The sequence below is a fragment of the Zootoca vivipara genome, chromosome 12, assembly GCF_963506605.1.
Source record: "Zootoca vivipara chromosome 12, rZooViv1.1, whole genome shotgun sequence".
NCBI classification, from domain to species: domain Eukaryota; kingdom Metazoa; phylum Chordata; class Lepidosauria; order Squamata; family Lacertidae; genus Zootoca; species Zootoca vivipara.
Window position 1 is genome coordinate 31,769,911 of NC_083287.1, and position 27,977 is coordinate 31,797,887.

The 27,977-nt window shown below is 45.0% G+C and overlaps 1 protein-coding gene across 2 annotated transcripts in view; it reads right to left on the reverse strand.

Annotated features, from left to right (window-relative positions):
* COL1A2 (collagen type I alpha 2 chain) overlaps positions 1 to 27,977 on the reverse strand; it is a 60,834-nt gene that overhangs the window by 15,305 nt on the left and 17,552 nt on the right. Inside the window, exons 10-34 of one of the 2 annotated variants that reach the window (XM_035128748.2) lie at positions 26,166 to 26,210; positions 25,597 to 25,650; positions 25,443 to 25,487; positions 23,329 to 23,382; positions 21,676 to 21,774; positions 21,370 to 21,414; positions 21,160 to 21,258; positions 19,675 to 19,728; positions 19,438 to 19,545; positions 17,091 to 17,144; positions 16,875 to 16,973; positions 15,852 to 15,905; positions 14,543 to 14,641; positions 13,946 to 13,999; positions 13,489 to 13,542; positions 13,160 to 13,213; positions 11,759 to 11,812; positions 10,790 to 10,834; positions 9,796 to 9,894; positions 7,437 to 7,544; positions 4,921 to 4,974; positions 4,426 to 4,479; positions 1,155 to 1,208; positions 979 to 1,032; positions 767 to 874 (exon numbers count right to left, since the gene is read on the reverse strand). In XM_035128748.2, the coding sequence (XP_034984639.2) occupies positions 767 to 874; positions 979 to 1,032; positions 1,155 to 1,208; positions 4,426 to 4,479; positions 4,921 to 4,974; positions 7,437 to 7,544; positions 9,796 to 9,894; positions 10,790 to 10,834; positions 11,759 to 11,812; positions 13,160 to 13,213; positions 13,489 to 13,542; positions 13,946 to 13,999; positions 14,543 to 14,641; positions 15,852 to 15,905; positions 16,875 to 16,973; positions 17,091 to 17,144; positions 19,438 to 19,545; positions 19,675 to 19,728; positions 21,160 to 21,258; positions 21,370 to 21,414; positions 21,676 to 21,774; positions 23,329 to 23,382; positions 25,443 to 25,487; positions 25,597 to 25,650; positions 26,166 to 26,210 (1,701 nt within the window). Of the gene's footprint in view, positions 1 to 766; positions 875 to 978; positions 1,033 to 1,154; positions 1,209 to 4,425; positions 4,480 to 4,920; positions 4,975 to 7,436; positions 7,545 to 9,795; positions 9,895 to 10,789; positions 10,835 to 11,758; positions 11,813 to 13,159; positions 13,214 to 13,488; positions 13,543 to 13,945; positions 14,000 to 14,542; positions 14,642 to 15,851; positions 15,906 to 16,874; positions 16,974 to 17,090; positions 17,145 to 19,437; positions 19,546 to 19,674; positions 19,729 to 21,159; positions 21,259 to 21,369; positions 21,415 to 21,675; positions 21,775 to 23,328; positions 23,383 to 25,442; positions 25,488 to 25,595; positions 25,651 to 26,165; positions 26,211 to 27,977 lie in introns of both variants that reach the window. The other variant, XM_060280764.1, reaches the window with a different exon arrangement.

Here is a 27,977-nt window from a genome sequence, read left to right on the forward strand (position 1 = left end):
GTCAAACTGTTGGGAAGTCACAGTGCCTGCTGTGGCTGTAGAAACCAATATGGGAGAGACATGTTTTGTTGCAGCTGGGCCAGTGAAGGCAGCCAGTTTTGCTGCACCACGGCATTTCTTCTCTCTGCACTCATCCCAGCGGTCATTTCAGTTCAGTCAGTACTCATATACTCTTCAAAGTACTACTCTTCATTCAATGAATTGATAATGCTTATGATAATTTGATTATCAGTGATATACCAGGAGAGCTACTGTATGTCAAAACTCCTTTGGAAATACACAATCTACCCAGAAAGATGGCCACTGGTATTGGTTCCTTACCATCAATCTATAGCATTTATATATTAACTCTTTGAAAACCACTTATAAGGAAGGAGTAAGGACCCTGTGGCCACATAGTTGCTGCTGGAATACAAATCCCATCATTCCTGACCACTGGCTATGCTGGCAGGAGTTGATTGGAGCTGGAGTTCATCAACACCCAGAAGGCCACAGATCCCCCCCCTGCAAGGTTTACCTAACTCTGAATTCCTCCAAATGTAGTGCCAAAGGCAATCCAGACTTTCACCCTTTTGGGAATGGCATGATTTGTTCCTGCTCTTTGGGAAAGATCTTAGGCACTTCACAAATCAGCCTAAGAGTAATTCTAGATTTGAACCATACAGCTATGCAATGGGTTTATGGATGTAGCACTATGAAATCCAAAGAGACTAGACATTTTGATCAGAAGGTGAGGAGAGTTTAATATGAAATTCATTTGACTTACAGAGGGGCCAGAGTTGCCAACAGACCCGACAACACCTTGTGGGCCTTGTTCTCCTTTAGGTCCTCTCTGGCCTCTTTCACCTTTAGCACCGGCCTGACCAGATGCACCCTTAAAGTCAAGAGGGGAGAAATGTTACTCAAAATACATTATAGCCCCAAACTATTAAAACTATTAAAAACCGTGTGAAAGCCAATCTTTCCCTTCATACTTACAGGAGGGCCGGCAAATCCAGGAGGACCAGCAGGGCCAACCTCACCACGTTCACCCTATTGGTAGGGGAGGAGAACCAAAACACATCCCAGTAAGAAAAGCTAATCTTCATTTCATATCAAAGGTTCCTAGAACCTGTTCATGCCACACTTTTAAAAGAAATTATTGCACTACTTACAGAACTTCCACGAGGGCCAGCAGGGCCAGCAGGGCCAGCGGAACCGGCTTCGCCCTGAAAGAAACACACAAAGGATTCGTGTTGCTAGGATATGCACCAGGCCGCCCACTATTGCAAGTCCATGGCGGAAGGCAGAAGCATCTACCCATCAGCCTCTTGGTGATCCACTGATGCAACTCAAAGCATCATGTGCCACAGGTGAGAGAGCAGGTGTATTGCAGCAGGGGGCCTTCAAAACAAATTGCTCCCAATGGCTTGGTCATGAGAGCCGAGCCACAAACAAGGGTATAATCAATCAATTAATCCCAAGGCACTTTTGGCTAGTTTGCCATATTTCATATGCCAGATCCTGAGCAAAACACATTCACTGCATTTTCTAAATGGATATGAGGAAGAAAGGTAAATTGAACCCATTGGTGTTCTATTTAGGCCCTGTTAAAAAAAAAGTGTTCTGTCCCCTTAAAGTACAGCCCAGACTCCTCATTCTCTCTAAGTCTAAGACAAAGATAGTGAGAATGTGACCCTCCAGATGTTGTCCGGCTCCCATCAGCCCCAGGCAGAATGGTCTGGGTTGATGTGAGATGGAGTCCAATAACATCTGGAGGGCCACACCTCCCCATCTCTGCTTTAAGGCTATGTTAGGGAGCCCAGCTTGGCAGATAAAAAACAACTCATTAATAAACCAGCCAAGTCACGGTCACCCAAACCTGCCTGCAGCCTGAATTAAAGGCTGAGCAGAGACAGCACAGCCTACAAATATATTAAGGACCTTCTACCAGTGCATTGAACTCAATGGGCATGATGAACTTGGGTTCATTTATTTCAGCAGGTCTGATCTTTTATTATGTATAATAGTAATGTTGTGTTTTAGTTGTTGTAACCTACCCTGGAACCTTAGGGCGAAGGGTGTGTAAATAACAACAACAGAATAGGCAGAATGCCATCTTTTAAAATGTAATCCTTTCCCTCCAACATTTTTTTAGCCATGCTTAACGTCTTTTCAATCAAATAATGGCCATGAATTCAAAGTGGCATGTTAAGGATGTGCAAGCGTTCTTTGCACTGAAGGCTCCTATGCCATGACAAAATAGTAGTTGTTTGCCTTGTGATCTTGGTGTGGGGGAAGCTGCTGTTTGAAAAAATGTAAGCCCAATAACATCCCTCTGGGTGCACCCTATGGAACCAGTTACACCATTAATTCAATTTCCAGCCATTGGTCTTGACCGCAGATCTTAACAGATATAAAACCATACAGATACAGGTAAACAGGCAGGTAGCCATGCAGCCTACACTTATCACCCAAGAAGGGGGGGGGGAATCAAATCAAATCAAATCAAATCATGAAAAGTACAGTTCAAGCCTTCATTTTTAAGTGTGTTCAAGGAAATGTCCCTACAAGCCTCTGCTTGAAATCGCATGAGAGCAAGGTGCTCAAAATAGCCACCGTGCTCTTGCGCGTGCTAGGGGGGGGGGGAAGAGGATGTCCTGTTTTTTTCCAGGGCAGTTGACATGTATATTTTACTAGGGATGTTCCCTCAACCATTTCATTTCCTGGGGCATATTGACATCTTTAGGGAGTTTTCATCATTATTTACTGTAGTTATATCCTGCCCTTTCCCCAAACTGGGACTCAAGGCAGCTTACAGATAAAATAGAAAGAGCTAAAAACATAGAAAAGATAATCATTAAAAAGCAATTAAACACTAAGAGAATTAAAACTAGGTGGACAGATCTATTAAAAATACAGATAACAGCAACAATAACACCAGCGCCTTCCTTAAAAACAGTCAGTTCCTAAAAGCCGGTTGGAATAGGAAGGTATTCACCTGCTGGTGGAATGACAACAAGGAGGGAGCCAGTCTAATTTCTACAGAAAAGTCTGAGAGCATAAATATTGATTAATCTAAAGCCAGGGTGTTGACCCTGTCGCCCTCAAGATGTTGCAGAACTGCAACTCCCATCAGCCTCAGCCAGCACAGCCAGGGATAGATAATAGGAGCTGTAGTTCAGCAATATCTAGAGGGTGACAGGTTCCCCATCCCGGATCAATGATTTAGGCTGCAATCCTCTACCCACTTATCTGGGAGCAAGACCCACTGAACTCAATGGCACTCACTTCTGTGTAGACGTGTGCAGGATTGCAGTGTTAGAGTTGAGTCAGCTGGGCCTAGTGCAAGAATGGGTAGCCTGTGGCCCTCCAGATATTTTTGGACTACAGATCCCATCATCCCTGACCATGATGGTTCAGGTTGATGGGAGTTGGAGTCCAAGAACATCTGGAGGGCCAAAGGGTCTCCATCCCTGGCTTAGCAGATAGCATATTTGGCGAAGGCAAAGAAAAACTGGATTCAAATCTTCGCTCAACCTTTGGCTGACTGTGTTCTTATGGGCATGCCATTTATGTTCATTTCTCCATCTGTAAAATGGGACCATTAATAACCACAGATGATGAATAAGATAATTACTAGGAGGCTCTTTGGACAGGAAGAAATGCTATAGGAATAAGCAGCGGTTTTTTTTCCCTGTGGGGTACGCAGGGGTACGCATACACCTAAACATTTTGTGTCCATTTACTGTATTTATTTTTCCAGATTTGAACTATAAAATGGCGGTTTTCTTGAGTCAAAACGAGAGTACCCCTAAACTTTTTTTTAAAGAAAAAAGCACAAGGAATAAGGAAAAAAATAGGATAAGACCCAATGCGTAGGACTGCACTGTAGGTATTGTTTTAACTTTCTCTGTTGTGTGTAACTTTTCCCTACCATACCACTAAGATATTTTAAAACATAAAGCAGATTATAAATGCTTTCGAACAAACAAACATCTTGATATTTTCCCCCTTGTGTTTTATTTGGATGCTGTAACATTGGAGGGGTGAATCTCACCCATGAGAAACTGCCTTATGCCACTCGATTGGTCCATCTGGCTCAATACTGTCCACATTGACAGCCAGGAGACAGCTCAGTCAGTAGAGCATGAGATTCTTGATCTCAGGGCCGTGGGTTTGAGCCCCACATTGCCCAAAAGATCCCTGCATTGCAGGGGGTTGGACTAGATGACCCTCGTGGTCCCTTCCGACTCTACAATTGTATGATTCTGATACAGGGATTCTGTGATCCAGGGTTTCGGGCAGGAATCTTTCTCTAGCCCTACCTGGAGATGCATCGAACCCGGGACTTTTACATGCAAAACACATGTTATACCACTGAGCTATGGCTCCTTCCCATACTAAATGCAAGCCTACTAAGCATCTGAAAAGTCTGCCACTTACCCTTTCACCAGTACTTCCAGCAGGGCCAGGCGCACCAACTGCACCAGGAATACCCTGAAAAAAATCAAGCAGAATTACAGGTTTGAATCTAGGGTGCTTTTTCTCCCCATGTTAAACCCACACCAGAAGAAAATTATCCAGGCTAATTGCACAAATGAGAAAAAACCCACACATTTAGTTTTTGTTTTTTTAAAAAAGGTTTTGTATTGTTTTTAGGTGTTGTTTTTTAATCCAGCATCAGAAATCAATGTAATAGTTGTCCAAACAAGTGGCATTAACTTCCTTAATAATACCGGTGACGTATTTTCAAGATCTTCAGTGATCTCTCATTTACTTTTGAAAGTTACTTCAGGCTAATATCACTGAAGATGCAGAATTAATGGGCTATGTATTGGGACCTCAATCCAATTGTTTTTCTCTCCCCCTCTTGGTTACTAAAAGGACTGAATGCTTGGCTCCTGGGAAATAAAGCAATTTAAGAAGTACTGTACTTACCCGTGAACCATCTCTTCCTGAAGTTCCGGCTTCTCCTCTGAAGCCTGTTGGACCCTGAAATGAAGCAGGACACAGCATGAATTCTGAGTCTCACTAATTAAGAGGTTTTCAACCTTTTTGAGTCCACAGCTCCCTTGACCAACTACATTCTTTCTGTGGCACCCCTGTGGGGCTCCAGAGCCCATTTATGTCACCCCTTGCCTGCATAGCTGGCAGCTCCTCACCCTTTTTCAAACACCCTCTGTTGTGGGGTGTTCCCTTAGCCCTCTCCCCTCTGCTTGGGAGTCCTCTGGGCAGCTGCTGCCGCCACCCCTGATCTCTGAACTGCCCCCACCCCAAAGAGAGGTGCCTCCTTACTGGAAGGGGCCTGGGAAGCACCCCCTGGACAGCCCCAGAGGCACCAATTGCCTGGGGAGCTTGTAGCCGGGGCTGCTGCAAGAAGCAGCAAAGGTGCAAACCTTTGGGAGGCAGAGATGTGAGATGTCATCAGAAGAGGGGGGGAAGGAAAGAGAGATAGAGGCTAGTGTTGTCCACAGCACCCCTTACCATCATTCAAGGCACCCCAGGGTGTCACGGCACACTGGTTGAAAACCACTGCTTTAACTGACTGCTAGGAATGTGTGCTTTATGTGGCAATGGTTCTTAAAACTTAGCAGTGGGACTAAGGACATGTCTGTTGGCAATTCAACTATATTGTTCTCCATAACCTGCACTGCCTTGTCGCAATGATCCACCCAATGACACCCCTGCGTGTGATTATTGCCATTGAATACTAACTTCACAATCACTGTAGAAGCTGTTACCTAAGGATTTAGAGCTTTCTTTACACGGGAACTATGTATTTGATTTGATTATTGGTTGCTGATCGTAATCAGGAAGTCTAAACTTCAGAAAGAAATCTAGATGCAAAGTCATAATCCCTGAAGAGGCAAAGCAAGTTGGTCTGCTTTGCATTCATCAACAGAGTAGATCCAAGTGATAAAATAGTCATTTAGTGCCTTCTTAAAAATTTGATTGACTGGAGGCTGCCTCTCTTGGGGAATCATTTATGGGCAGTGCCACACACACCCTATAACCTTGTCCTCTCCTGCTACCACAATGTTTGAACATTGTACAGAGGGCTGGAGGTCCAAGGGGACGAGCCACTACCCACAAATCACTCATTTCACAGGCCTCTCTCCATCTGTCAATCTGTTCTTGTGGCCCACCAGATATTGGACTCGATTTCCCAGTGTCTCTGGCTATGCAGACTGGGTCCGGAGTCCAACAACATCTGGAGGACACAGGCTACCGACTCCCAGTCTATATAACAGGCCCTTACTGGAAGGAGATGGATTAGACACAGAACGAATGAAACCAAGAGCGTAACTATGGGTAGCTGTTTTTTCCACAAAATAATGGTTTTGTGCCTGCATGTACTAGCAGGAGGGGGAAGCTTTGTCTCTCCCTAGATGATTACATCATCAATTAGTGAAACCTTCAATAGTTAAGATGCTTTCTCCATCTCCTTCTACTTTGACCTTGTGCAGATATACCACATTTCCTGGTGGAGCTATACAGAACTTTCAGTCCTTGCTGAAATTCATACAGAAAAAGAAAAGCAGAAAGCATCCAATTTCCTAACCTCCAGAGCATTTTTCCTTCAAGGCTGTTTTTTTTGTATGATCAAGAGCTAATTAAATATGATTTCCTTATTTTCATTTTTCATATCTGTCGCTTCTTTATTTTCACCCCCTTTGCAACTACCAATGCTCTGGGTTGCTCTGGGTTAGTTCCATCTTCTGCAGATGGAAAAAAACACCCCCCTATTTTTCTCCATTTTTACTGAATCCATAAACCAGACAATTCTAATATTAATGCCTGGAAAAGAAATTGGATCCACACTAACAAGAGAGTTGAATGTTGCAAACACCTCCCCAAATACTTCCCAGTGAACTCCGTTCATCAAATAATTATTGCTAGCTCTTTCAAGATCATCTAATATTTTTTTATTTTAAAAATCATGAATAACATTATGAAATGAATTTTAAATATAGTTGGTTCAGCAGAAGGCATGCTTTTGTGGACAGGAATGCCATTATCACATTCCCCACTAAGCCAATTGCTTGCAGATGCCTATGATGTAGCGTTCCTGGAAAACGCAGTCTCACTCACATATGTACTCAACTTTGGGTCTTGATAAACTGAACCAGAATAGTAATAAATTAATTGACAGAATTAAACTTGCGGATCACTTATTACACAGAAGGTATCCAAGTGACTTGCCGCATATGATTCTAAGCCAGGAAAACTGAGCCTAAGACTTCCTACTCCAGCACAAGTGCTTAAAATGGGGTCTCTTGATTACTATAGCTACTGATGACCTGGGGTCATCAGCTTACAAAGCATGGGCGGTACCACTGAGCAACTACAGCCTTTCCCTCAAAGAAGACCTTGCAATTAAAATACACAAGGGGCGACTTTGCGGATGTGATGAGTTGTTGGTCAGGAATCAGCTTGCCTCTTATTGGCCTTACCTTTTCGCCTTTGCCTCCTGGGACGCCAGCAATACCTCTCTCGCCAGGCATTCCACTAGGACCAGCTGGGCCTGGGGTACCAGCGGCACCAGCGGCACCAGGTTCGCCCTAGGAGAACAGGAAAAGAAAGATTCAATCTTCAAGAGCCCTAGGGGGAAATGAGCCACATGCTTCATTGTACTGCCTGCGAATAGCTGTTAGTATTCTGAAAGGTACTGCATTTCTGAGTGCTGCTGGGTTCTCTGTACAGAAAAATACTTATCACGTGACATTCAAACCGATCCATTCTCCAAACACGCAGGTAAAAGCAGTGGAATACACCCTAAGCAGAAATGTCTGGTTTGGAATAGGTCTGATTAAAATGGATCGATTTGGAGGACATCTTTTGGGTGTTCAAAATTAACCCAATATGAGATTGACTTCGTTATCATCTTGGCAGTGTCAAGGGATGCCAGGAACCATGTGAATTATATTTTCCAAGAGTTGTATCCAACTAAGCTATACTCACTATTGAAATTGATGGGCCTAAGCTGGTTATGCCCATTATTTTTATTGGGTCTTCTCTGAATAGGAATAACCCCTGAATAGCTCAGTCAGTAGAGCATGAGACTCTTCATCTCAGGGTCATGGGTTCAAGCCCCACGTTGGGTGAAAGATTTCTGTACTGCAGGGTGTTGGACTAGATTACCCATATGGTCCCTACCAACTACAATTCTAAGAAATCTATGAAACATTGGATATAGACATGTGCTTTCTGTCTTCCCTGCAGCAACATCCAGGGCTTGAAACCTGATAGCCAATTAGCAATACTTTTCTGGAGGCCCCTGTGTACTGCTACCACCCCTCAATTTGATTAAGGGGTAGAGAAACCAAACATAGATCCATTACAGATTGACCAGGACTCCAGATCCAGAATCAACGGGCGGGGTGGAAGTTTACCGAAATCAATCACAGAGCATCCCTGTAGACATCTGGACTCTGCCTCATCACGAATGCTGCAGTGAAAAGTGTCATCCTAAAGCTGGGACTAGTAAGTACATACAGGTGAAACTCGGGAAATTAGAATATCTTCAAAAAGTGCATTTATTTCAGTAATGCAACTTAAAAGGTGAGACCAATATAAGAGATAGATGCATGACATGCAAAGCAAGATATGTCAAGCCTTTATTTGTTGTAATTGTAATTATTTGTCGTTAGGCGGGTCAATTATAAATGGAATGTAATTAATGAAATGTAATAGCGATGTTTATTTTTGTTTATTATTGTATTATTGTAACTACAGTGCTGCCTTGCAAGACGAATTTAATTCGTTCCGCGAGTCAATTCGTTTTGTGAAAAATTCGTCTTGCGAATTGCGGTTTCCCATAGGAGTGCATTGAAATTTCTTTTTTTGCCCATAGGAATGCATTAATTAAATTTCAATGCATTCCTTTGGGAAACTGCGATTCGCAAGATGAATTTTTCGCAAAACGAATTTGTCTTGCGAGTCACCATCAGATCGCAAGACGCATTCGTCTTGCGAAAAATTCGTCTTGCTGGGCATTCGTCTTGCGAGGTACCACTGTATTTGTTTTATTACTGTGGAATTTCCAAAAGAAAGCATCTGTAAAAATAAAAATAAAAATAAGTTGCATTACTGAAATAAATGCACTTTTCGATGATATTCTAATTTTCCGAGTTTTACCTGTATGAAGCTGCAACGATGCCAGTAGACAGAAGCAGAAGAAAAGGAAGGCTCAATCCCTGATCTAGACAAAGCCACATGACTGACAAGCTCCAGAGGCATTATGAGGATTCCAAAGCCATGTTCATCTAACAGCATCCTACCCAACCCCTGCGCAACAACCTCATTTGAAATCTAAGAGGATGTTCTAAAGCACCTATTAATGCCAAATAAAAAGCTGCTACTCGGTCAACAGCAGGCTTGGTGATAGACAAGCTCTTGAGTTTGCCTATGGTGGGTTCTCTGTATCACAGATGCCATTTCTAGAACAAGGGTGGTGAGTGCCTGGCCCTTCAGATGTTGGACTACAACTCCCTTTATCCCTGATGATTGGCCTTGCTGGCCAAGACTGGTGGAAGCTGCAGTCCAACAGCATCCGGAGGCCTGCAGGTTGCTCATTCCTCTTTTAACAGTTACACTTCTGACGACAAAGACAAGCGACTGATACCCAAGCCAAAAATACCCCTATGTGACCACTGCACCGTTCACCGATAATGCAAGACTGTTGACCTGCTACACACACCAGGCACACATGTATATGGGAGGTTGCCATCAGGCTCCGGCTAAGCGCTTGCATCAAGGAGATGACACTGCCCTCCCCAGGATTTCAGAAAAATAGCAGCCTTTTTGCCTTACCTTGTTACCATCAGTTCCTGGTGGGCCAGATGGGCCACGGTTTCCAATGGAGCCGACAGGACCTGCAGCACCACTTTGACCCGGAAGACCACGCTCACCCTGGAGGAATCAGATGGGCAAGAAGTCAATTGGAATCCAGAGGCCCTGAATTTTGATAGCAAGCTTAGCATTTAGCACTGAAGCCTGGAAGATGTTAGTGGTGCCACTGGCAAATGCTAGTGTTTTTTTTTTTGCTTCTTCGCTCATACACAGCTGATGAATGGGATCTAGGCTTAAGGGCAGGAAGTCCCATTGGTTTCCATGGGACTCGCTTCTGAGCCAGAGTGTTTAGGAGACTATCTCTTTACTTGGCTAGAATTCAGTTCCTCCCTGTCAATATAAGGACATCAATTTGCAACTCTGCATATCCTATGCATTTTATGAATGGATGCTATATCCATGCAATATTTTATAAATACAATCTGATAATGTGCTATGCATGCCATACATGCATATATAAATTATACTGGACACTGAACACATTAACAACACTTAACGGATGCAGCATTAACCGTATGATCTCAATATGTGTGTTGCTGTCTTCTGTAAAAATCTTCAGAAGGTGAAAATGTGGTTTTGTGTATTATAGGTGGAAGACTAGAAACGGCAGCCTTTCCCCTTGGGAAATCTTCCACAATGGAGATGAGGCATAGGAACCCAAGAAGCTGCCTTATACAGAGTCAAGCCATTTATCTCAGCAGTGTCTACTCTGACTGGGAGAAAACCTCCAGGGTTTCAGACAGGGGTCTCCCCCAGCCCTATCTGGGATTGCACCTATGAAATGCTGCATGCAGAGCATGTGTGTTACTACTGAGCTGTGGTCCTTTCTCCCAAACAGAAACCCACTCCAATAGCAGTGGTTATTCAAGGGTATTCTGAACTCATCTTTCTTAGTTCAAAGGCAGGTATTGCAGACTTTAGGAACAAAGCAAAGCACAGTGAAAAATAAACTTACTCTTGGACCAGCAGGGCCAGGGAGGCCAAAATCACCATGAAGACCCTATGCACAAAAGAGAGAGAGAGAGAGAGGTTATGCTTAACTTTGAACATGTTTTCCTTACTGTCATTTTAAGAATTATTATAGCTACCGACTGAGGTTATTTCAATCCAGTGAGATAAAAAAGGAGATGCACATTTTTGATCTCAAAACTGCGGTGCCGCAGAATGTAGGGCTCAAGCCACAAGAGAGAATTTGACTCTGTTGTTGCGTTCATTCTCATTCTCTCTCTCAGGCTGGCAGACAACCTCACGGGGTTGTTGTGAGGATGAGGAAGGGACCAGCCATGCACACCACCTTTGGAGTAATGGTGGGATAGAAGAACCGACCGATGATCAATAAAGAAGACATATATTTTAAATCTGTGTGTATTCACAGGAAGAGGGGGGAGGGAACCTACCAGTTTAACCGATTAAGTGGCCATATTTCTAAGGGCAAAATGTGGTTGTTGTTGTTGTTGTTTTCATTTTTACAAGTGTGGTTTCCATGCTGCGCACTGCGTTATCCATACTCACAAGCCAAAAACAAAAGCGCCAAGGATGTCCAGTTGGCTGGAGCATCACAGGGCAGGTACACTGAATCACTTTAACTTCCCCTTGGTTTGAGAGGGGATTATCAGACAAACCATGCCAAAATATTGTGTTGCAAGCACTGGCCATGCTGCCTTATGGTTACATCAGGGAAGATGTAAAGGGCAGTTGCTAGAATGAAAGCACAGGCACTGCTGTGGAGCTTGTCCCTACACCAGGGAGCCAGAGAGCCTCTTTAGAGGAAGCATGCCAATCTGGCCACATTGGGCACCTGTGTATGACAGGTGGTAGCAGGATTTCTCTCACTGTGGTTAGACAGGCGCAGACTTTCCCTCTGTCACCCTACCAAGGTTTGGGGCACTGCATTCTTATCCATAAATGTATTGTGTTCAATTACCCTTTCGCCTGGTTTGCCAGCTTCACCAACTGGGCCTGAGGGACCTGGAAGGCCCTGAAAGGAAAAGAAACAGATGGCAATCGTCAACAACCCACAATCCTTTCGTGCATTATGAAAAGTTACAGGTGAGCCTGCACAAAAGTATTAGTAAACACAATCTAAAATGTGAGGGCTCTTATGTCTCACAGGCTTCGTTCAAGACACATGGACACAGGATGCTGACTTCCTGTCAGAGCATTGGCCTTTTTTAGATCAGTATTGTCCACATTTATACTGGCGGAAGCTCTCCTAGTTTTCAGGCCGGGGGCATCCCCTCTGCAGATGTTTGGGACTGAACATGGGATATTCTGTATAGGCAACTCCCCGTTTACGAGGGGGTTATGCTGCGAGGCACCCGTGTGTTTAAGTAAAATCACGTGCGTTGGGAGCACAATTGAACAAAGCCTGCAAACACCCTCCCAACCTCCTTGCTCAAACTCTCCACAGTCCTCAAAGGTCACTGAAATGGCTCCCGGGATTCCACTTGCAAAGCCTCGTGGGATTGCTAGGTGCTGTTTTTATGCCATTTTTGCTACTTCCACACTCTTTTAGGGCCGTTTTTGCTCCTTTGCGTCCCACTTCTGGGTTCCTGTGCACAGTCATGCATGCCCTGAACACACATAAATGGGGAGTTGCCTGTGCAAAACCCACATGGGCTGAAACATCTATGGATTACTATTGATGTTCTCTGCCCAAACCAACTTATTATTGTAATTTGAGTGGCAAACCCCAGATCTTAAAACAGCTCTTTCCTTCACTGAAGTGTGTTCTACAGATTGTCAGGGTGACTCCCTTATATGAAAACCAAGCCATGTGCAAGACAACTCCTTGCAAGACCACATTAAGAGATTCTTAAGAAAGATGTGGCTTAAATCAGTTCAAATTATCTACCACTCCTGTTTTTGTGCACTAAACACATTTATACTCTGTGCATTGTGCGAGCCAAGACATACTGAAATGCTTCTGATCATTTGTTCTTAGCGTAGTTTCCAACCACAAACAGTGCAAAATCTGCATTAACATTAGCTAGTAAGAAAGACCAAATTTGTTTAAGGAGAGCAAGGGAGGCAAATTTTGGCCTCTAACCCTGACCACTGAGAGGCTGCCTCCCAGGAGCATCCCTGCAATGGGGAGAGCAACATAACCCCACCTATCAGCCACTGAAGGAGCAGCTGCTCCAATCCTTGCTTTCCTCATCCCTCCCCATTCCTTTTTCCTTTTCTGCTGTGTTTATTAGATTGTGAACCTGTGCACAGAGAGAGACCCCCTTATATTTTAATATGTGCACAGTGCTTAAAATGTTTCAGGCACTTGTTAAATAATAATACTTGTATTATCATCATCCTCACCACCACCACTTACTTGGAAGCCAGGAGCACCAGCTGGGCCAGTTTCACCTTTAGCACCAGGGTTGCCCTAAAGGAATTAAAAGACGGAATAAAAATAAGCATCCAGTGCCTTTGGAGTGGAAGCGTGGCTAGACAGCTCCCCCCCCCCCCCCGCCGACTTTTTTCTGTATTAAAATCAAGGAAGTTCAATGGCCACAATGAAATAGGCAACTGCCCCTGCAAAGCTACCCAAAGAAAGGCACATGAAGATCAGTGCCCTCCATTGAAGTTAATGGGCAGACACAGGGCAGAGTGGAACTCTGTGTTTGTGTCAAAGGTTAACAATGATGATCATGTACTTACAACAACACCAATTGGACCTTGAGCGCCGTTATTTCCCTCAGGACCAGGAGCACCCTAAAATAACAGAGGGATGAGTTACGTAAAATATGGACAATATACACCATGTTTGTTATTTTCCTAAAAATAAAATGGCATCACCTTAGCTGACTATCTATTTAATGAACGAGGTGTTCCCTCCATGAGATGTAATCCAATGACTTTGAACACTGGTACCATGTAGAAGCTAACCTATGGCACGTGTACACATACACATGCACACCAACACATTGCTTGCTTGCACACATGGTAGAGTTGCTCCACACACACACACACACACACAAAAACCCCTGTTTCCTTTGCATTGAAAATGGAAGATAACAGACAGGTAGACAGGTAGTATAGAGGTTGGCAATTCCTGTACAAATCCTGCTCTCTTAACTAAGACATGTTCATTGGGACATAAGAGAGTTGCACATACCCGTTGGCCAGAAACACCAACATGGCCTCTGTCACCAGGTTTGCCAGGCTCACCCTATGGCAGAAAGAAAAGGAAAGGAGAACAAGATTAGAACAAATATCAGCTACGCTCAGGTTCCTTTATTTGGGCTGATGCATCTCTTCTATTTCCGAAGACCCACTTGTGCTCTCTGAGACTGGAGTCAATGCCGGGGTGCGGGCGGCATGAATGGGTACCTGTTGAGGTCCCCACCCTGGCCAATGAGAACTAGATTTGCTGCCCCTCCTACTTATGGTTCCCACCTGTTTGCTCACAAATCCCCTGTCCCAGTGATGTCTAGTGATGGCAGGAAGCATGAGAAGAAGCAGTTCTCACCCCGGGAAGCCAGCAGGTCCTCCACTAAGGGCATTGTGCCTAAGGACCTTCCCTCTCTTCCCAACCCCAAACCTAGGCAGGGCATTGATAGGGACCATAACATTACACTAGCACTGTAGTGCCATCACTCTGGCATTTGTTGCTGGGTTACCAGAAAGTTTAACACAAAGTAGGCGTTGCAGACAATTGCTCATGCTACCAGGCTGTTATATGGTGGTACCCCCCAAGCTCCACTGCACTTACATTGGGACCTTTAGGTCCTGGGAATCCGATGATGCCAGGTTCACCTCTTGGACCAGCGGGACCAGTTGGGCCAGCTCTACCATCAGCACCAGGCAGACCCTAGAGGAGGGAAACAAACCACATTGATTTTATCCTAGGTATATTGCTTGACCTCCACTGAGAGCAGCACACTTCCAATGAAGACATTATAGCTATATTGCATATAAACACATTACATATCACTATCATGATGCTATAGACTACCGGTATACTATATCTATGCTATAGATGATATATTACATATCAATATCATGATGCAACCTAGCCTCTAGACTCACCCTCTTTCTCTTCCCAGATCTAAAACAGGCTTCCTCAGCCTGATGTTATTGGGTTCCCAACTGCCAAGACCATTGGCCATGTTGGCTGTGGATGATGGGAGATATTCTCCAACAACATCTGGAAAACACCTGACCTGGTTGAGGAAAACTGGAAAGGGAGAGGTTCTGCTGCAGGTCTGTGTTCAGAGGCCTGTCTGGAAGCTTCTGTGAAACCATTTTAATAAACCAGCACCTGTGCAGAGCCTGAATCAGTAGACAAGGTTCAACAGACACCGCAGCGATGGTTTCCTAAACTGGCCTGTAGTTGGGCCTGGGATGGCAGAACGGCTTTGAACATGGGAATGTCCCAGGCTCACTAATGATCTCTTGAGAAAATTGCTCAGGGACTTGCAGGATGCTGATGAGTGTGAAGCTGGGAGAGGGGACCAGTGAGCTGTACCAGCCAGGAGGCAACAGTCAGAGGCAGGGGATGCGTCAGAGCTGGAGGGTGGAGCACAGGATGGGTTGGAAAAAGCGAAGGAAGAGGCAGTTTGGGCAAGTGAGGGGCTGTGTGTGCTGCCCCACTCTCTCCCAGAACCAGGAGGGGATTGAAGAGGGAAGAGCAGAGACAACTTCTAGGCAGACGTAGTCTCAGGCTGTGTGGATGCAGCCCACCAGGGGGAGGCACATAAACTGGTGGAGAGGGAGTGACCCCCTGTTGCTGCAACTGCTCCATATATCGCAGACCACGGAATAGCTGCCTGGACCCTAGACTGGTGTGTGTGGGTATCTGGAACAATAGGAACCACTGTAAGTGTCCACTTTTGACAATATTGTGTTGGCGATCTGCCATGTGCATTCCTTTGCCTAGGGAGCACCGTGACACCAGGCTAAACAGGGTAAAAATGTTATAGAACACAGCTGTGGATATTACTTATAAGTCTACAACTGTTAACTAAAAATCTGCATTTTAAAAAATGATATATTTGTAGGGTAAAGTGTGGGCTACTTACAGCAAGACCTTCTTTGCCAGCAGGGCCTGGGCTTCCAGATTGACCAGGGAGACCCTAAAAAGCACAGACGTTTCATCTTAGTATCATCTTTGGGGCTTCCTTCAAACAGGAATGTTAGAATTCCTCCTCCCTCCCTCTTTCAGACACCCACCACTTAAATATATGCACAAATGTAGTATAAAGGTTTGTGGCTATTAGGGATGGAGGAGACTTTGGTCTGGCCTGCTTTTTTAAGTGAACGAGCCTCATTTTCAATGCAGCAACATGGATCAGATTGTAATTATCTTCCAATTTAGCGCTTCTCCAAATTTTGCATTTTTGGCTCAAAAAACATATTGAAGTGCTTGTTTTAGGATAAAATATGCACTGCCAGGTTCACCTCTTGGACCAGCTGGACTTTTAAAACAGATTAATGGAGAAATGGGATGGAGTTTATTTATCAATGAACACGACAGAAACTGATGCAGACCGGAAGTAGTAACAAGCGATTGACAGATCAGTCTATCTACCAATTAAATCCATGTTTACTGGGAAATGTCCATATTGAACTCATTGGTATTTACTCCCAAATCACAGTGCAAACCTACACAGGTTTAGTAAGCATAGCTGTCAACCTTTCCCCCTTTTTAAGGGAAATTCCCTTATTCCGAATAGGATTCCTCGCGAGAAAAGAGAAAAGTTGACAGCTATGATGTATAGGGCTGCACATCACCTAAGCTCATTGTGCTTAATCCCAGGTAAGTTAGGGTCGGGGTGCAACCCAAGTGTCCACTGCAGCCTCAGTTTCATATCTGTATAATGGGAATACAAATAACCTCACAACGTGGTCGTGAGAGTTGAATAAAAATATAAAGTTCTCATAGCCAAACATTACTAACCATCACCATAAACCATGCTGCATTTTTTAAATGGGCCATTTTTTAAATGCAAGCATTATTGGAGGCAGAGGGGAAACCCTCCATTTATTTGGATGCTGCTGCCTTGCAACGTCACCTGATCCTCATCCTCTCCCTTGATACTTACTCTTGCACCCATGAGACCAGGTTCACCGGGGCGTCCAGAATCACCATTGGGACCTTTAGCACCAGCAGCACCAGTAGCACCACGGTTTCCAACAGCTCCCTACGGAGGAGAAACAAACCCACAAGCAGCTCCAATGAGAGGGAAGCAACAACGGCAGGAAGAACATCTCTTCAAAAGAAACAAAAGAAGCAGCAGCAGCAGAAGAAGGTAGCTTACCATAACACCAGCTCTGCCGTCAGCTCCAGGCAGACCACGAGATCCAGGAACGCCCTATGAAGGAAAAGAGCATACAAATATCTGGTCAGAAAAGAAGAGAGAGTTTCAGTCAACAGGCAAAGGCAAGGCTTGCTACAGCTAAGGATTTACAAAGGAATGCTTGGCATTCGTGATGGGATTAGGGCCTCCCGAGAAAGCGACTTTCCCTTCACTTAATAAAAATAGTTGAACTGGGCAAATGTGCACCCAATGGCTGGAGTGAAGCAGAAATGGGATGGCATATCAGGGGCTTTTTGCTGCCTTTAGGTCCCCTTCCCTCTGTTCCATGTGCTGAAACTGACAAGACCAGAAGCCGAGTCTTATTTCAATCCTGGCAACGAGACACCAAGCTCCACGACACCGGAAGGCATCAGGGTATATTCTGTTTGGCACTTGCAACTCTGTCCTCCAACACCTTAGTGGCACTCCTCACCCTCCCCAGCACCCGCTGCGTAAGGTGACTGCCTCGCCCTGCCCAATGAGAGGGATTCCAGTGGTCTTTAGAGGCTGCTGTACAGCCCAATGAAGAGAATGGCAAGCTCTCAGCTGGAATGGCAGGTACCATTTCAAGAAGGCCAATATAGCTCTGGGAACCGGCAGGGACCAGAGCAGGCTGAAGCATCCTTCACAATTAGATTCATCAAAAGGGATGCAACTGTGCTCTGTGATCTTAGGTTCACCTGCCCATACCTTCAGGCAGTTTCGACAGGTCCATGTCTCAGCCTCGATCCATATTGTTGAATTTATAGTGGCAGATGGAAACTGATGAAGCAGACCAGGTGCAAAACAACCTGGGACAGACAGCCCTATGGATATTATGAGGCTACCTTTACTACCTGACATTATGCTGCAGTGACCAAAATGTGTGTTGCCGGGAACAGTATCAAAGCGCTGTCATCAGTGAGCATGCAGACTTTGAAAATGAGATAAGCACCAAGGCCTTCAGGACTTTTACAACGCACTGAAACCCAGGCCCATAGGACAAAAGGAACGGTTTATCCCAACGGGGGGGAAATAAGGACCACTTCACCCATTCGATTTCTCCACTAGCAGAAGTATTCCCGCTAAGTGATCTCTTATGCCTCAACATCCATGGAAAAATAATTTGCGAAAATGTGCATGCAAATTGCTTCTCCTTCCAGTGCTAGATCTGGAGGTTGGCAATATGCAGCTTTGGCAAGGAACAGATTTTTCCTGTAAAACACAGTATATTTCCACTGCTATGCAAGCACAGAGATCACACACGGGACTGATCCAATAGCTAGAAAATACAATGTGCAGTTAAGCTGTCACTGTCGCAAGAGTTGGTTTCTAGATCTCTGCCAGATTCTAAGCCCAGCCCCCCAAAGGAATAACTGAACAAAGTTTGAGCAAAATTCAGCGTGTCATGAGAAGCGCTGATTATCTTGCAAAAATTAGCCCTACTGTGCCCCCAATGCACCAAGTTCTAAAGAAGCAAAAAGCCCATTGTCACAATTTTAATTGAACAATCATATATTCTCAATGCACACGTAGAATTATTGTTCATTGTCCTCATTTACCACTGCTGCTGCTACTACATGTTGGCAGCTAGTGATTTATTTATTTTTTTTACAAAAAAACACAAATACAGTAGTTTGAAAATATTTCAGGATGTTGGATATCTAACTGAGATGCCGCAGCTGAAAAAATGGCCTTTGTCAGAGCAGACCCTCTGGTAGCCTAGCACTGACTACCATATTGGAGAGAGACTGGGGTCTCAGATAGTGCCTTCTCCTAGCCCAGCTGCTTGGAATACTGGAATAACTGGAACCTTAGGTCCCTACAGACCCAGGATGTGCTCCCTCCATCAAGCCATGGCCCACCCACATATGCACATACATTGGAACATTGTCCGGTGTAGACAAGAATGCCCCTCCAAGCACAGGTAGGTGTGGTCATGTTAATCCCATAGGAATTTAGGAAGCCACCTAAATAAGCCATACCAGGTCAAACTATTTGTCCGCCTAGCTCAGTTCTATCTACTCTGACCAGCAGCAGCAGAAGCTCTCTAGGATCTCAGACAGAGGAAGGTTTTCCACCTGTTACCTGATCCTTTAACTGGAGATGTCCTGGATGGAAAATGGGGCCGTCTGCATTAAGAATTAACATCCAATTATACTTCAGTTGGTAGAGCATGAGACTCTTGATCTCAGAGCTATGGGTTCAAGCCCCACGCTGGGCAAAATATCCCTGCATGGCAGTGGGGGTCTCTTCTACCTCTGTGGATTTCCCTGGTGTTTTCTATTGGACTGGGTTTTTTTTTTTTTGCAGCACGCAAAGGACTTACTCTTAAACCTGCAGATCCAGGTGCCCCACTTGAGCCAGGCTCACCGTTGGAACCCCTCTTTCCTTCTTCGCCACTTGGTCCAGCAGGGCCAGATGGGCCGGAAGCACCCTGTTGGGTAGGAAAGAAAGCAAAACAAGCCACCCTTTTGAGAAACAGGCTGCACGATGGGGGGAAAACAGAATCAACGGTGATTTCCACCAAATAGATAGCAGGGCTTCATGCAGTAAAGATACTCACAGGCTCTCCCTTGTTACCAGTCTCTCCCTTGGATCCAGCGGGGCCAGGTTCACCCTGCAGTCAAATAGAATGAGAGATCCCAACAGTGAACACTATGAATTTATACGCACCGTTTTTCTTCTTCTGAACATCTGGGCTGCAAAGTTATCCAAGCAACGAAGAACTGCAGCAAAACGGCCTAGCAGCAGCATATCACGCAATGATACTCCCCAAACAAGTCTCTACATGCCCACTCAAGAGTTGGTTCCTACTTAAATCTGTGGTCCTGTCCCCCCCATCTCACAGGTAACCGGATATAGGATTGCAGCTTCAATCATCCAAATTGGGCTGTTCCTAGCCCAGATTTGGTCTTGAATTATTGCGCGGGGGGTGGGTGGATGGGGGGTAGATGCAAGGGGAACGGCATTAATGAAACCCATGTTTCACTCTCCAAAGCATCCCATTACCCTGTAGCCTTACAAATAGTAGCTGGCACAGGATATAAGAGAGCTAGGCCTGCTCTGTCTCCCTTGCCCTGCCCCTGGTCATTTGAGAACTGGCTTGGATGGTGTGTTTATTGGAGAAAGGGAACAATCAATGCAGCACAATAGGGGAATAAGCTGTTTCTAGTTGAAGGGGAATAAGCAGCTCGAGTTCTACATTAATAAGCAGTTACTAGCTCAAATCTGACTTAAGTCATGGACAAACTTCGTGGCTCCAGTATTCTCCCCAATATTGGTCTCCCATACAGAGCTGCTGTAAGGATTGCCGCTGTAAGAACAACCCTTTCGTTGGCAAAGTTGACATAAAAGAGAGAATCTGCAAGTGTGACTGTTGTTGGCATTAGACATTAACAGCTTGGTGGAAAACAGCACTATGCCAACAGAAGGCAAAATGACCACAGGCATTTTACATTGACACCACTTTACACTTGGTTGGATATGAACCATGTAACAACGGTGCCCAATGTTCTAGCAAGGGCATTGGGCAACTGTGTGCCAGCCGGGGCAGCCTTCAGCTAGACCAAGCCCAGTTGCTGGCAGGCAAGACCAGCATCCTAAGTACGAAGGCAACTCAGACACTAAAACGATGCCCTGCTGGCCTTTGTGGAAGCAACAGGGACTGTGGAATCAGAGGGAAGCACTCCCTGCCTTCTGCCACTGGACAGGAGACCAAGGATCACTGGGGAAGCTGCACTGCCTGCCCCTATCTCCCAGGAAGAACATCATGGCCAACCTGTGCTTATTGGCCAGACAAGGAGCAGCTTCAGGGGGTGGGTTGTTCCCTCCCTCCAGTTCCTGGGGCTGGAGAGCAGAGGAACAAAGGCTGCTGGCTTGTACATGTGTGTATTAGTGTGCAGCTGCATGATGGGTGATTTGGGAGATACCTGCCGTTTGTAAGCCGCTTTGATAACACTTGACTGAAAGGCAGGCCATGCACACTGTCAAAAAGGCAGGACCCATAAATTGCAAAAAGGAGGCATATACGGTAGATAGCATCACTTACAACAAGTCCTCTAGCTCCAGCAGCACCAGCGGCTCCAGAAGCGCCAATCATACCACGGGGACCAGGCAGGCCAGGAGCACCAGCTGGACCGGGAAGACCCTGCCCAGAAAGGAGAGAGAAGAAGGAGAAGAACGTATGTCAGAACTCTCCTCTGTAGCGCCACAGAAGCTTTTCCTAAGGAACAATCCAGTTTGATGCCTGCATACTTACAGCTGCGCCTTTAGCACCATTAATGCCGTTGTTACCAGGGTTACCCTAAGAGAGAGAGAGAGAGAGAGAGAGAGAGAGAGAGAGAGAGAGAGAGAGAGAGAGAGAGAAGGATAATATTAGGTTTTAAATATACAGTATATGATCGCCTGCTCATGTTATCTAGACATACTGGTTTTGAGGTGTGTGTGTGTGTACAAACCGCTTAGATGTTTCTTTATGCCCAAGCGACATATATAAACGAAATAACTCAAAAGCAGATGCAAGGAACCACATTCATCGGTAGCAGAAACTTCAAGGGTAACTTACTGGAGGGCCAACAGGACCGGAAGCACCAGGGAGTCCAACCTCACCACGAGGGCCAGCAGGACCAGAGGGACCCGTGTTGCCAGCAGAACCAACTTCACCCTGTTTGGGAAGAGAGGGTGTGTGTAGTGAGTTCTGAGTGTTCGGTGTATGGTTCATTTCAGCACTTATTAAGCCTATACTACTCTAATCAGGCTTAGAAAACAAAACAAAACAAAACAGGTAACGTCCCCAGTGTGGCTGTCTCAGTTAAGATGAGCACAAGATAGTACAGTAATCATGATTCAATTGCAGCAGATAGTTCAGCAAAAGATAAGATATGCTAGCTCTGTTGTTGCCATTGTTATTATTTATTTTACATTCCTTATGTTTGAGTTTGGATCATGCAGTGCATTGCATCAAAGTGGATTTAGGGCAGGGTGAGCGGTGCAGCCACGCTGGGTGTGCAACTGAGAAGGGCGCCTTCTCAAAGCCTGGCAAGCACTTGCCCTGATTCAGAAAGGAGGTGTTAGGGCAGGCACCCCCAAACTTCGGCCCTCCAGATGTTTTGGACTACAATTCCCATCAACCCTGATCACTGGTCCTGATAGCTAGGGATCATGGTAGTTGTAGGCCAAAACATCTGGAGGGCCGCAGTTTGGGGATGCCTGTGTTAGGGCTCCGAAAGGGCCCTGGAGTCCTCCTGCCTCCTTACAAAAGCAGGAGAAGTGCCTACCGGGCTTTGGGAAGGAGGTGGAAGGACTCTAGGGCCCTGCCAGAGCCTCACACCTCCCTCCCAAAGCTCGGCTTAAACCTGTGCCCTTGCACAGAGCGGCACATTACCAAGACCTGCCCCTGCGTGCTGGCATACGGAGGCTTTTGTGGATCTACAACATCCATATGAAGACAATGTGCCAATGCCACATTAGCCTTCCTGAGAGAAAAGCAAGTGCTTTCTCTTTCTCTTTAGCTAGATGCACAATTTCGTTACTGCCCATCTTTGCCTGGCTATTACAAACCGACCCAATCATCATGACCACTAGAACTAGAAATAATTTCATCTGCAATTTCCGCACATGCCATTAATTTTTCTTGCTTACAGGAGAGCAAACGCAGTTATGCGAATCTATCCTAAGTCAACAGCAAACCGCTGATTTCTCCCGCTAATGGTTTTGGGGAAAACATCACCCAACATCTCCCCTAATGCAATATGTATATTTTTGGCATGGGGATAGAACCAGCTCAGTCTCTCTGCTCTTTGGTCCAGCAAACCCTTACATGAGCTGAAAGGTGTGAGGAGATGATTTTCACAAATCCCCTCCTTCGCCCTCCACACTGCCTACCAGAGTATGCCCTAGCTCTCTGGAGCAGGGGGCTGCAGAGAGAAGGAGGAATTGGCAAAAGACCACCTTTCCTCCTTTCCACTAATGCATGCTGTCTTGTGACAGTGGAGGGACACCTCTACATACAGCCTACTGTGTGGAACAAACCAAATAGCATTGCAATTTTGCATTTCAACTGCAATTTGATTAGTTTAAAGAAAACTACGAATGGTCGTGGCGAATGTTTGTAGGTGGGGACAACCTGTATTCTTCTCATTGTACAGCTAAAGCATTGCTTGGTTTGAAAACATTTCATTGAGCATATGGGCTTGAGGGGGCGGAATATACGTCATACCTTGGCTCCGGGAGCACCTGAGAATCCTGGAGCTCCAGCAGCACCCATGGGACCCTGTGAAAATAAAGAAAGAGAAATCCTTCAAGATCTGCAGGTGCAAGCAGCAGGCTGAGAAGGAGAGAAAGGAAAGAGGCCAGGCCATAGGAATCAATGACCAAGATACATCTCATGGGATCCCGAAGCAACCAAGTGGATTGCCTACATGACAACAGACTTGAGCCCAAGAACAAGGTTTGAATGCCATCTTAGAGCCAAACGCATGAAAGTGTCACATTTTGGCATGGCAGTGCCCCCAAAGCAGGCCTGCAAAACTTGGGACCCCTGCCAGGTTATCGCAGCCCAGAGAGATGACAAAGGCAGGAGGTTTCATCACGCTTAGTTCTGACGTTTTCCATCATTCCCTTTATTTCTGATGTTCAGGTGTTCAGGCATAAGTGTTGCTGCTTATGGAGCCAAAACAGTACCATATCTGCACACAATGGGGGAGAATCAGCAGACTTGGGGGAGATCTTGAGGTCTGCAGAAGTACCTCCAACTCGCCCCCCCCAAAAAAAAATACCAGGAAAAGGACCCTGGGTGGGAGGAGGGGGGGAAATCCATTGAGGACTGAGCATGTTCACTGGGCACAAAATGCCAAGGAAGGGGATATGGCTCAATATGTAGCTTGCCATATCCATCATATAGAGGTTGCAGGGCATCACTGCTGCCATTACAAACATTGCTTCTGGGCCAATGCACCTCTGTGTGTGGGTGACTCCAGAAAAAAGAATGAGCTAAGAACCATTAAAAAAAAACTTTTAAGGTATAATAAAGGTTGTTCTTGCAAGGATGTATTTTTCTGCTTCTCTGTTTAACATGCTTGCCTAGCTGTTATGATAAACAAGCACCCACTTTCTAGATGCTGCATTTAAAGGGGGGGGGGAGGACGGGGACAGAACACTGCATTAGTTACAAGTGAGAGAGTGCAATTTTAGCATCACTTGCAAAAGTGCAACAGAATGTGTTGAAAAAACTGAGATGCTGTATATCCAGCCATAGAGCAATCACACTGGCAGTAACTGCTAGGAGACAACGTGATTGGTTCGCTGTCTAGGCTAGACCCTGGATAATTCAGGATATAAAGCAGGGATGGGAAACTGATGTCACACGGACACCACCAGACCCCTGTGGACATCTTTCTACTGGGGTCAATCTCCAAATTCCCAAGGGGAGGGGCACTTGGAGAAATAAAGCCTCATGTTCCGTTTCTGAATCAGCCAGTTTTCCCCCTAACCAGAGGTGGGAATGCTTGAAGAATTCAGAATCTGTGAATTCTTATGTAGACTGACCCGTTTCACACCTCCTGGACTAATGTGTGGATCAGAAATGCAAACATCCTTTAGATTTCACATTTCTGCAAATTTCATGATACAATTCTCAGCTCAAAAAAAATGTATCCCAATGTGTTTATTAAACATTTTCACTTTAGCAGAACATATGCTTGGGAAAGTGTACATTGAGCTAAAGTACGCACTTCAATACAGTGGTTTTAAAAAATGGCAGATTAATTTGGAAGTGGGATGGAACAGACATTGAATGAAAACATGCAAAACTGGCATGGAGCAGAAATTACACTGATCAATCCATCCCTTCTTAAGAGTAGCTGCTTTATAAGCAGTGTACAAGGCAGATCTTATTATCTCAGCTACTAAGCACCACCAGAAAACAGATGAGGAAAAGGGATCTTCAGATATATATAACTACAGAGCCTGGACTCCCACTAGTCAGGCTGCTGAAGAGGGCCAATAATGTCACTATCTGTGCGGGGAGAGCTCCCACAGCTTCTATGCAGCTTGGGTTGCGCAAATCCAGCCATCACTTCTAAAACAGTCAGTCCAAAACACTGGATCTCAGGCATGAGCTGAAAAATCTGTGGAAGCACCCTGAGAATACTACTAATATTATTTGAAAAAGGAAGGAATGAAGGAAGATAGAAAAGTTTTCCTTTTGTGCAACTGATAAAGGGCAGAGAGAAAGACAGGAGACCATCGCACAGAGAAATACAAGTGACTGGCGAGTCACAGTGTGTGTCATTCATCAGGACAGAATGATAAAACATTAAAGTTTGGACTTACAGCGGGACCAGTGGGACCGTTACTTCCATCACTGCCACGAGCCCCCTAAAAGAAAACAAAGGCTCTCTTTATATCTTAAATTCCTGGTACAAAATTGAAGAACCCAAAAGAAAGAAAACGGAAACCACGTTGTACAGGTAGGGGAGTCACTTACAACTGCACCAGGAGCGCCAACTCTTCCCCTTTCACCAGGGAGACCACGAGCACCCTGAAAGCAAAGGACACGCAAAGAATTACCGAATATTTATTTATTTCATTTAATAAATTTCCACAGCACCCTTCTTCAGAGGATCACAGGGTGGTTTATGATATAGAAACTCAAAAATTCATAGCGTTGTTTAAGAAACAAAAACAATACCCCCCCACAATATTATTTTCTTTCTAGTACTAGTAGTAATAATAATAAGCTGCAGTGCATTACAAAGCATAGTCTAGTATAGCTTCAGTCTTTTCTCAGTTTCCACAATAGGATGCAACGCTTCCTGATTCAAGTTATGCATGCTCAACTCAGATTTAACTCAATGGGACTGGCACACACCCAAGTGAGGAAAGGACTGCAGATTTACTGTTGCCCTCAACATAGCAAGTCAAATATTCTAATCAAACAGAATCATTTCTCTTAAACACTGGACACTCCATTAAAGCAACTAGCAAACTTTAACTAATGATAACAGGAAATTTGATGACATAATACTGTGTAAGTCACAGGGAGAAAATACTTACAGATTGTCCGGGAGTACCATTTTCACCAGGGGCACCAGGTTCGCCCTGCAAATGACAAAATATTCTCCATTTAGCCCATGGTTTAGGTTGTCATTTCCTTGCAAAGTCTTATTACTGACGTAGCAAAAGATGTAGTCAGAAAGTTTGCACTTCTGGCATTTAAATAAATACACAAAAGTTCATACAAAGTAAAGCCTCTTATCAGCTTAGCAATCTAGTTAGCAAAGAGGGTTTGTAGAAGAGGGATAGAACAGATGTTGGCTGTAGCCCAGATAAAATGCATTGCACAAAAGTAAAGGAAAAAGCTAACTGTGTGACAATCTTATGTCCCATTAATTTCACTGGAACTGAAGTGTGACTCTTGGGACTGAGATCAAAAAAATTTGCTGGCTAAAGGCAACCACCACAATTGCATGCATGTGTCTGGACAGGTTGATCTATAAAGGTCTCATATGCAGTGTACCATGAAGCTAACAGATGCACAGATTCCAGCCAAAGAAACTCTACTGGTATTTGCCAAAGTTGATACAGGCTGATGCAATAAGGACCTGGGAACAGGTCTAGCTTCTCTATCCGGGCTTTTGCACTCCCTCTCCTGCCATATGCTTGCGAGGAAAAGCTTTGTACATTTTCTTTTCCAATTTCAACTAACCAGCTGAGGGCTACATGTGAAACTGAACCCAGTATTAACTGTAACTATGGCTCGTTGAGACAAACCAGCTTCATAACCCATAGCCTGAACTCAAATGGTTTCAAACAAGCCACAGTTAACATTAACCACAGTTTCAACACAGCTAGCGATGGTTAATCGAAAATGGAAGCAAAAGCTTCCCAAAAGCCTCGTGTCTGTACTAGAGGAGGAGGGAAGAGGGGGAAGATTAAGCTAAGCTTCTTCCTGACCCTCCCTGAGCCTGGGGTCTTCATTTAGCTAGAAGGCCAACCTATCTCCCTCTGATCAATACAGGAGACCCCATCCCTCAATGTTGGTTTGCTTTGGGACCAATGGAGCAACTTGTATTTTTCTCAGCTTTCTGTTTCCTTGGGAGTTTTTTTTTACTGAGAGTGGTGTTATCTACCCAGCTGCATTTCAAAGCACCATTTGGTTTGCTGGCTCCACCTCTGGTGTTCCCTGAGCTAATGTGAAAACAGAAATTAGACAAAGGAATATCTGAGATTCCTGGCTGTAAAGCAACTTTAAAAGCTCTCATTTCCCACATATCCCATTTTGGTAATTGCAGACTTAAGTCTCAAGAACACCTGCTAGTTTCAGTTCACTCCAAAAATGAAAGGAGAGGCCTGTCAGTGCAAGCCAGTTCCTTATAAGACATGCATTTGCTAGCTTGCCTCAACACATGATTCTCGCTATTTCTGATGTCCAGGCTGTGAGCGCCATTTCTTTTGTAGGAAAAATGGCAGCAAGCATACTCTAGCGGGAGGAGCAGCAGGCTTGGCAGAACACCAAGGTTTGCAGAAGGAAAGTCCTCCCCCCCCCCCGAAGGAGAAAAAACCCCTAAAATAGCCCAATACTAATGGAACATAGGAAGCTTGTAACAAATCAGACCATTGCTCCAGCTAGCTCAGTGTTATCTACATTGACCGGCTGAGGCCCTCCAGAGTTTCCGGCAGGGTATCTCCCCAGCCCTACCTGGCAGATGCTGGGAAATAAAACCAGGGCCTTCTGCATGCCAAGCAAATGCTCTGGCACTGAGCTATGGCGCCTCCCTCAGTGGAGCAGGCTCAAATACCACAGATGCTGAAACACTGCTGGTAGAATCCTGTATGTATTTATTATATTTGTGCGCTGCCCATAAA